The sequence below is a fragment of the Balaenoptera physalus genome, assembly GCF_965194825.1.
Source record: "Balaenoptera physalus genome assembly, chromosome: 19".
Taxonomy (NCBI): domain Eukaryota; kingdom Metazoa; phylum Chordata; class Mammalia; order Artiodactyla; family Balaenopteridae; genus Balaenoptera; species Balaenoptera physalus.
The window spans coordinates 7,634,297-7,644,946 of NC_138900.1; the positions used below are offsets into that span (position 1 = coordinate 7,634,297).

Consider the following 10,650-nt stretch of genomic DNA (forward strand, 5'->3'; position numbering starts at 1 on the left):
TTAAGAGCCCTGGAGCCAGGCTGAAGGGTTGCAAACCTCTCCTTGCCACTTCTTGGCTGTATTGCTTTGCACAAGGGGTTTCCCTCTCTGAGCCTCAATTTTGTATTCCGGAAAATGGTGATCACAATAGCATCTACCACAACAGGGTCCTACTGTATAGCACGGGGAACTATATTCAATATCCTGGGATAAACCATAACGGAAAAGAATACAAAAAAGGACGTATAGGGCTTCCCTGGTGGCGCAGTGGTTAAGAATCCGCCTGCCAATGCAAGGGTCACGGGTTTGAGCCCTGGTCTGGGAAGATCCCACATGCCACAGAGCAACTAAACCCGTGCGCCACAACTACTGAGCCTGCACGCCACAACTACTGAACCTGTGTGCCACAACTACTGAAGCCTGTGCGCCTGGAGCCCGTGCTCCGCAACAAGAGAAGCCACGACAATGAGAAGCCCGCTCACAGCAATGAAGACCCAAGACAGCCAAAAAAAAAAAACCCCAAGAAACAACGTATATATGTGTATAACTGAGTCACTTTGCTGTGTGGCAGAAATTAACACAACATTGTAGATCAACTATACTTCAATTTAAAAAAAAAACACCAGCATCTACCTATATAGAGTTAAAAGGATTAACTGAGCTCTGGGGTCTATTGTGTAAAACATAGCAAATGATTATTGTCTATGTTAATTGGCAAAAGCCAGCCAACTTCACCCACAGCAAATTAGTCAATTTCCCTTGTAGACATTTAATTAAGATATGAGTTTCACACAGGGAATCACACAAACTGCTGAGTAAAAATATTAATGGATTGCACCAAGGACACAATATCACTACCGTGAAGAAAAGGAAAAAAGACATTTTAAAAAGTGAGTGCTCCTGGGTATTTATCCTAGAGAGGTAAAAGCTTAACATTCACACAAAACCTGTACACAGATGTACATAGCAGCTTTATCTGTAACAGTTCAAAGCTGAAACAGCCCAAATGTCCTTTAACTGGCCAGATAAGCAAACTGATACATAGATACAATGAGATGGACTGAACAATTATAGGAACAACAACTTGGATGGATCTCAAGGGCGTTTTCCTGAGTGAGAAAAGTCCATCTCCAAAGGTTGCATCCTGTACGATTCCATTTATGTAAGATTCTCGAAGTGACAACATTATAGTGATGGAGAACCGACCAATGAGAACAGCCAGGGATTAGGGTTTGGGGGATGGTACAATTAAGGGGTAACACGAGAGAGTTTCTTTGTGGGGATGGAACAGTTCTGTATCCTGATTGTGACGATGGATATGAGAATCTTCGCATTTGATAAAATTTCATAGAACTCTACACATACAAAAATTTTCAAGTGCATGTAAATCCGTGTAAAAATTTCAAGTGCTGAAATCTGAATCAGGTCTGTACCTGATTGAATAATGTAACAATATCAGTATCAATAATATAGCAGTATCAGCTCCTGGATTCGAGGATGTATAATGGTTACCTATGATATCATCATGGTGTGTAGGTGGAAGCTGGGTGTAGGGTACAAAGGAACTCTCTGTACTATTTGCAACTTCTTAAAAGACTTTAAAATAAAAAGTCATAATTGAAATTTGTTGGCAGTGAGTTCGGGTCCCCAGAAGAGTCATTTGCAATATCCAGTAAAGTAGAAAATCTGCAGTATGTCGTGGTCTAGCGATTTCTATCCTGGGTAGAAGATATAAATCCTTGTGAAACTCTCAACCCTGTGCCTGAAAAGACATGTGTATGAACGTTTATCGCAGCGTTGGGTGTGATCGCTCAAAATTGGGAACAGCCATCAGTGGAAAAATGGATGAATAAACTGTGGTAAATTCTAACAATAGGATACCATGTAACAAGGAAACTGGATGGGGACTAATTTCACACTGTTTTCATGGAATCTGGAAAACTTAAACTTGGTTAAAAAAAAAAAAACAAAAAAACCAAGTGATGTCACAGGGATATAGTTCTTTCATGTGAACTTTAGAAACATGTATCAGAGTACCGTGCATTGTTCATAGGTATATTCCTGTTTAATAAAGAACTGGAAACATTTATGGGAATGAAAAACTCCAACTTCAGGAGCAGTGGTTTTCTCTGAAGCCAGAAAGAGGGTGTGGTTGCGGAAGGGCCATAGGGAGCTTCAACGCTACCTGTAACATTCTGTGTCGTAAGAAAAGAAATCTGAAGCATTTTGGTAATAGGTTAAGGCTTGATGAATCTGGGCAGTATGTCCAAGGGTGTCTATAATTTTTCTCTAGACTTTTCTCTATGCTTTTATTTGCCTGGGAATCTATTCAGCAAAGCTCTTATGTGGGGTCATCTATGCCTGCCTCTGTTCTAAAGGCTTCCTGAATATTAACTCATATAATCCTCACAACAGCCTTCTGAAGCAGGCCCTGTTATTCGCCCCATTTTGCAGATGAGGAAACTGAGGCACAGAGTGGTCAAGAACCTTGCCGGAAGTCACACACCTAGCAAGCGGAAGCGCTGGATTGAAGCACGACCAGCGTAGCCCCAGAGTCCACGCACTGAACTGTGTCCGCTGCATTTGATTTAACTCATAATTAAATAAGGAAAATCACTGACCCGGGACGGGAATCCTCTGCTCAGTAGATCAGGTACCTTCCATGCCAGGGAGGCAGACCACGGGGGTTAAGCATGTGACAGCAATTCTGGAACCCGAAGTGAGAGCCAGGGAATTAACAGAGGGCATAGAACGTGAAGTAGAATTTAGAGGCAGAAGGTCAGTGAATATACAGGAGCCCGTTCTCTGGATGTCTTCTGGCAAGGGCTGCTTGACTGGGGCTCAGGTAGCCATGCTGTGGGACTGTACTCTAAGAAAAGTCCCCCACTGCCTAGCTCTCTTATTCTCTTTAAGAGACAAGCAAAACGATGATGTTGGAAATGTGGCAAATCCACTCTGAGCTTGGGTACCAAATTGTGTGAGTCTGGGTGCCAGTGCTCTCCAGGACTTGCTGGCAACACCATTTAGAGACCTTCGAAGAAAACTGAAATCATAGGGAGAGGGGAAGGCCCTATCCCAGGCAGCCCATAGCCAGGAATTCCAGAAAGAGCTTCCAGGGCCATTCAACAGACAGTCCTCCCCACAGAGCACAAATACTGAGCATCTAATCTGTGCCAGATTAGATGGGACACATCTGAAATGGGACAGATGCTTTTTCTGTCCTCATGGAGCTATCAATCAGTCCAGGTGGGTTGATAGTGTGGGGAACAGCAGCAGAGAGAATGGCATGATCAAGGGCTCTGAGGTGGGAAAGAGCTCCATATGTTCTAAGAACTGAAAAAAGGCCAGCATGGCTGAAGAAGAAAGATGGCGGGTGAGTGTGATGGAAGATGGGGCTGGGGAAGCTGGCGGGAGAGATGTCTTTAAGGGCTCGCTCGGAGAGGACCCGAAGGAATGGAGCGTCCTCTAATTTAGGTGGCTTCTGGTTGTGGCACTGACCATCGGCATGACTCCTATATTCATTCTGCAAACGTTTCTGCTCCTGACAGGGCCACGTGCTGGGCAATGCTGGGGACCAGAGATGAACCTCACTCCACTCCCTGCCACCCTCTGGTGGCAGAAAGAGACACAGTCTGTGGTAGGCATAATAACGCCCCCTCCCAGGGACTTCCCTGGTGGTCCAGTGGGTAAGACTCCGCGCTCCCAATGCAGGCGGCTGGTTCGATCCCTGGTCAGGGAACTAGATCCCACGGGCATGCTGCAACTAAGAAGCCCACATGCCGCAACGAAGACCCAGCACAGCCTAAATAAATAAATAAATAGTAAAAGAAAAACCAAAACGCCCCCTCCCAAAGATGTCCACTTACTAGGCACCAGAACCTGTGGATATGTGACCTTACATGGTAAAATGGTCTTAACTGAAGATGCGATTAAGTTAAGAATCTTGAGATGGGGAGATTATCCTGGATTATCTGGTGGGCTCAATATAAATACAAATGTCCTGATGAGAGGGAGAGAGGAAGGTCAGAATCAGAGAAGGAGATGTGACAAGGAAACAGAGTAAGGGAGAGGTTTTTTTTTTTTTAGATTAATGAATTAATTAATTATTTGGCTGCTTTGGGTCTTCGTTGCTGCGCGCAGGGTTTCTCTAGTTGCGGCGAGGCTACTCTTCATTGCAGTGCGTGGGCTTCTCATTGTGGTGGCTTCTCTTGTTGTGGAGCATGGGCTCTAGGCGCGTGGGCTTCAGTAGTTGTGGCACGCGGGCTCAGTAGTTGTGGCTTGTGGGCTCTAGAGCACAGGCTCAGTAGTTGTGGTGCATGGGCTTAGTTGCTCTGCGGCATGTGGGATCTTCCTGGACCAGGGCTTGAACCCGTGTCCCCTGCATTGGCAGGCTGATTCTTAACCACTGCGCCACCAGGGAAGTCTCAGGGAGAGATTTTTAAATGCTACTCTGCTGGCTTTGATGATGGAGGAAGGGGCCAGGAGCCAAGGAATGCAGGCAGCCTGTAGAAGCTGGAAAAAGCAAGGAAAGAGATTCTCCCCTAGAAGCTCCAGAAGGAATATAGCCCTGCAGACACCTTGATATTAACCAAACAAGACCATTTTATACTTCTGACCTCCAGAGCTGTAAGATAATACATTTGTGTTTTAAACCATTAAGTTTGTGATACCTCAGTTGTGGCAGCAATTGGAAACTAATACACAGCTCCAACCGTCTCAATCCTGGATGATATATGTCATAATGGTGGAAACGCTAGTATAGAGGCCAGGGTGGAGGGTACTCCTAGCCCAACCTGAGGACCAGGGAAGCCTGGGCAGATGAGGTCATGATTGAACTGCATTTTGAAAGATTTTGATGAAGGTTTTCCAGGTAGAGAAGGAGACATGGCCTTCCAGACAGAAGAAACAACCCACGCGGGAAAAAACTGGATCCAGTTAGAACTGAGAGCTTGGAACCCAGGGTGGAAGGTGGGGGACACATGAAAGATCAATCTAGAGAGAATAACTGCACCATTTGTGAAGGGTCAAAGAGCTCCCCCTGAAGGTGATGGAGTGTGAAGGAGGGGGGAAAGGAGATATGACCCGGGTCATATTCAAGTGTTAGAAAAATACCTGTGAAATTAAAGGTCACACAGAAACTGTCACCCATGCAAGGAATGGGTGAACAGTGTGCTAGGAAGACAGCATAGCATTTATTCATTAACTCATTTGTTCATCAGATTTTTTGAGCACAGATGCAGTACCAAAAAATAAAAATAAAAAATAAAAAACCCCCAAAACCAAAAAACAGAACAAAACCAACAAACAAAACATTTCATGATACTTCAGAGAGTGGACTTTGGATCCAGCCTGCCGGGGTTGCAATCCCAGCTCTGCCACTTACTAGTTGTGAGACCTCAGGCAAGTGTCTTGGTTTCCCCTAAATGCCTCATCTGTAAAATGCGGGTGATGATGGATGTTACCTCGCAGGGCTTTTGTGAGGATGAAATGAATTTTATTTATAATATGTAATGTGTTTGAGATAGCACCTGCTACATTCTAAATGCTATGAGGCTGTTAGCTACTACGTATTCATATGTACTAGTTTGTCTGCTGCTATAAGAAATTACCCACCGTCAATGGTAATATTACTGCTTATACTATGACAGTTCTGGTGGCTGCCCAGAGCTCTGACCATGAAAGAGGTGAGGAGAGAGATGATGGAGAGTTTAGACTGTGTTTTTTTTTTTTTTAAACAAACAATTTTTTTTGAAGTATAGTTTTTTTGAAGTATATTTACAATTTTATGTTATTTTTAAGTACACAGCAAAGTGATTCATATATATGTATATATATATACATATATATATATTGTTTTCCATCATAGGTTATTACAAGATATTGAATATAGTTCCCTGGGCCATACAGTAGGTCACTGTTGTTTATTTTGTATATAGTAGTACGTATCTGTTAATCCCAAACTCCTGATTTATCCCTCTCCCCCGCCACTTTCCCCTTTGGTAGCCATAAGTTTGTTTTCTATGTCTGTGAATCTATTTCTGTTTTGTGAATAAGTTCATTTGTATCTTTTTTAGATTCCACATATAAGTAATAGCATATGGTATTTGTCTTTCTGTCTGACTTACTTCATTTAGTATGACAATATCTAGGTGCATACATGTTGCTGCAAATGGCATTATTTCATTCTTTTTTTATGGCTGAGTAATATTGCATTGTGTGTGTGTGTGTGTATTTTATATATATATATTATATATATATATATATACCACATCTTCTTTACCCATTCATCTGTTGATGGACATTTAGATTGCTTCCATGTCTTCGCTATTGCAAATAGTGCTGCAATGGACATTGGGGTGCATATATCTTTTTGAATTAGAGTTTTCATCTTTTCCAGATATATGCCCAGGGGTGGGATTGTTGGATCATATGGTAACTTTAAAAGAACCTCCATACTCTTCTCCATAGTGGCTGCACCAATTTACATTCCCACCAACAGTGTAGGAGGGTTCCCTTTTCTCCACACCCTCTCCAGCATTTATTATTTGTAGACTTTTTGATGATAGAGTGTTTTAATGAATGCAATGAATGAAGACTCAGAGAAGGAAGGTGGGAGGAACAGAGACCTGGAGAGAGGATAAAAACTGTATCAGTTTCCTGCAGCTGCTTTAACAAACTACCACAAACTTAGTGGCTTTAAACAACACAAATATTCTCTTACAGCTCTGGACATGGGAAGTCCAAAATGGGTCTCAGTGTGCTAACATCAAAGAGTCAGCAGGGCTGGTTCCTTCTGAAGACTCTGAGGGAATTTATTTCCCTGCCTTTTTCACCATTAAGAGTCCACCCATATGTCTTGGCTCATGGCCCTGAGTCACTTTGACCATCTGTGGTCACATCTCCTTCTCTGTCTGTCATCCCCTTGCCCCCCTCTCATGCAGACCCTTGAGATGACATTGGGCCCACCCAGATAACCCAGGATCATCTCCCCATCTCAAGAGCCTTAACTTAATCACATCTGCAAAGTCCCTTTTGCCGCAAAAGGTTCTGAGGATTAGCATATGGTCACTTTTGAGAAGCCATTATTCTGTCCACCATGGAGACCCACAGAGAGAGTGTTTAAAAATGCAGGTCTTATTATTTTCAGGTATGGTGAGGTCAACAAACCAGGAGACAATTGCTGTTGAAAAGATAGTTACTCATCATTTCCAAGAGGAGGGGACATGCCACGCTACAAAGGGCCACATGAGGAAGTGCCAGGGTTGGTCAGGAGATGGAATGGGGTGAAAATGTGGGCAAGCGCTTTTATTGTGGTTTCTGTGGGAGGGAATGAGCAATTCAGGATAAGCAGGTTTAGGACTGGCAAGTCTGAATAATTTCAGCAGACTCTGGGGTGTAGGGGTTGTCTGAGTTGTCTGGTACCTGGTCCTGGCATGACTAGGGCAGGGAAATATTGCCCGGGACTATGGAGACTGTAGGAGCTCCATGAAGGAGGTGGTTGGAGTCTGGGCTCCGGAGTGGTTGGTTTGCATAGGAAAGGTGCAGTCACTAGCAGGTGAGTGGTTTACTGTCTCCAGCAACTAGCTAACTCTGGGAGGGGCAGTCCCTCCAGTGTATGCAAGACCCCAGAATTCAAAACATCAGAATCACATGGTTACTACACAGGGGGACAGAGACCCAGAATATGGGGTGAAGGCAGAGTTGGAATCCCTGGCTCCCCATTTTTGTCTCTTCCCTTTGTGACTCCCAAATCCTCTCTCTGTCAACTCCGAGTCCTATCTACAGCACAAGCTGCAGCTCCTATGCAACAGAACATTCCAAAGAGACAGTAACCATTTTAAAACATTTGTGCACACAGGTCAAAAGGGAAATCGTTTTCAGATTAAACATGAAGGGCCAAAATAACTGTTGATTTAGGACTAGGACGAAAGGTCAGACAGGAGGCAGGGATGGGGGATGTTGCTCCAGGGCAGAGGTGACTCTGTTCTTGACCACATATGCAGGGCACTCTGTTGTATAGGGCAATGAACTTGATGTGAACCTCTCCCACTGCTCTTTTTGGAATTTGGCGTCTACTGGAGGAGACAGAGAGTAATCAAGTGGACACACTTCCAAATAAAGGATTACAAAATGTAAAAAGCATCCTGGGTGACTAGAATGGGTTTCCTTAGATATGGGAGTCAAGGACAGGCTCCCAGAGACATAAGTTGTATAGACATGTCCATTTAATAGCAATAACAGCTATTACTTGCTAACCTCAAATTTCAGCCCAGAAGCTATGCCACTCATATGTATTATTATTTTCAGATCCTTCAAAGGATGCTGGAAAGCTGCTACTATTTTATGCCCATTTTCCAGACTGGGTCACTAAGGCCCAGCTCCCAGTTTTCCAAGAGAAGCAGAGAGAGGCTGTGGCTAATGTTTGCAAAGGTCATTGTTGTTGAGGTTCAGCAGGGGAGAATGGTGGGCGTGGCACATGTACCTTCCCAGGAAACTTCCTTGGACATTCCAGGGTCTGGGAATATGTATTGTTAATGAGCCTCCCAGATAATTTTTTATCACTGGGGCCTCCTTCATATTTCTTCCTCTCTTTGGACACTAAACTAGACCTGTCTCATGCCCAGTGACATGTTGGTAAACAGGCTCTGGGGGGGGTGGGAGGAGGCTCTGATTTGTAGCCTCTGCCAATTTCCTTTGTCAGCTGTTAGTGCAGACAGATGTGACATCCAGAGCAACTGCAGCCACTTTGGGACAAGAGTACAGCCCCCCCACACCTCCCACAGCAGGGCTAGGAGATGGGAGAACCTGGTTCCCTGAAGGCTTTGGAGTCACCCTACCTTGGGACTTCTTGTTTTGGGCAATAATACATTTTTCTTTATTGTTTAAGCCTAGGTTTGGGTTTTCTGTCCTTGTGGCTGAAGGGATCCTACTGAAGGTGCGTGTGTGTGTGTGCGTGTGTGTAGGCAGTGGACCCATCAGGAGAGGACAAAGATGCCAGGACAGAGCCTCTCAGAAATGATGCTTGAATTGATTCTTAAACAATGAGGAGGACTTAGCAGGTGAAGCATGGATGAAGTTTCAGAAGGAAAAGGATTTACAAAGAAACAGATGCATGGATTTGTTCCAGAAGGTGTATTTGGTTGGAACCAGAGTACAGAGCAGAGCAGGGAGCCATGTGAGATAAGGCCAGAAAGGCTGAGGGGCTGGAACCTGATCCTGGGGTGGAGTCAGCTCTGTGACCCTTCTGGGGTTGTGTGGGGAAGGGGCTAGGGGCCAAGATGTCAGGGAGGAGGCTGAGGTGGCTGGAAGCCAGGGGTCAGGAGAGTCAGGGCTCCTGGTATGAGAGGTGATCAGCTATGCTGAGGACTCTTCTGGCCCTCACACCCAGCCGTGGGGTAGACACTGTTTTTGAGGCATCGCTGGTCCCACAAAAGGTAGAGAAAGGTCTTAAGGGACCACCCAAGCCCCATAAACCAACAGAAGCTGGGCCCAGAGCAGCAGGCAGGATTCCAGTAGCTGTGGGGATGCAGGATGCCAGAGTGGCCACAACCTGGGCATTGAGGCCAAACCAACTAGAAAGGCAGGCATGGAGCAGACCCTTTTGGGAGGGAGGGGGCTTCCCTAAGGTAGGCTGAGCCAGTGAGCACTTGACTGGACAAGCGAAGGCAGGTCCCTCGGAGGGGGACAGAAAGAAGGGACCACAGACTGGAAGGCTGTGGAAGCTGAGGCAGCAGATACAGGGGTTGGGCAGCAATATGGAAAGTGCCATCCTGACCCCGCACCCCACCCCACCCAGCAGGCCACAGGTGTTGCCAGGCCCCCAAAGGAGGTTGATTGTGACACCTCATCCCCCTCCCATCAGCTTCAGTAGGAACCCAGAGTACTGGGGTCCCAGAAGGATCACAGGTGCTGTGACTCCAGCTGGGGCAGCTCAGGGGTCTGTTCTGGAACTTTCTTTTCTGAAGGATCCACATCCTTCTGGTCACCAGCTGGAGCCGGGACAGGTGCATCATCTGGAAATGGAGGAAGAAAATGGTAGCACTAGACGTACCAGCCCCTCCTCCCTCAGACCCAGGAGTCTGGGCCCCCAGCTCCTTCCCTGCCCCCTGGGCCCAGGGGCCAGCACCTGTGTCTGGGTGGAACTTGAGCTGTCCTTCAGGGCCGGGTGCTGGATTGTTGTGGACTTGCTGCTGCTGTTTCCTCTGTTCCATTTGCAGAACGGCCTGAAGCGGGTGGGGGAGATCACAGAGGCAAGAGGGTATGATGCGGAGTCTCCATGGCAACCTGCTAAGTGGTCATGGACCAGTCCCTTCTCCATGGGCCTCAGTTTTTCTCCCTCATTGAGAGTTGGGCTTAATACTGGTTAAAGATCCAGTTCTCCCTCCCTGGTCATGGCTTGGGTCACACCTTGGGACAGGGAAGCCTCCACCTCCCTCCTCGGCCTTTCCCCTCTCTCCTGCTTACAACCTCACTGCCCTTATCCAACATGGCAGCCACAGAGCAGCCAGGGATGGGGACAACGTCTGCCCTTACTCAAGATGGCAGCTGCTACCCAAGGATCTACCCAAGTCTGGTAATTTTTATTTATGAGTTTTTTTTTTTTTTTTTTTGGAGTATAGTTGCCTTACACTGTGATTAACACAGTGGCTGCAAGCCTTCCGCACTTCTGGA

General features: G+C 45.9%; 1 protein-coding gene across 1 annotated transcript in view; it reads right to left on the minus strand.

Annotated features, from left to right (window-relative positions):
• Window positions 1-9,096: 9,096 nt before the first annotated feature.
• The window catches only part of NUCB1 (nucleobindin 1), a 20,004-nt gene continuing 18,450 nt past the window's right edge, over window positions 9,097-10,650 (minus strand). Inside the window, exons 8-9 of the mRNA XM_082439798.1 lie at window positions 10,106-10,273; window positions 9,097-9,992 (exon numbers count right to left, since the gene is read on the minus strand). Coding sequence (XP_082295924.1) covers window positions 9,880-9,992; window positions 10,106-10,273 — 281 coding nt within the window. The 3' untranslated portion in view covers window positions 9,097-9,879. The remainder of the gene's footprint in view (window positions 9,993-10,105; window positions 10,274-10,650) is intronic.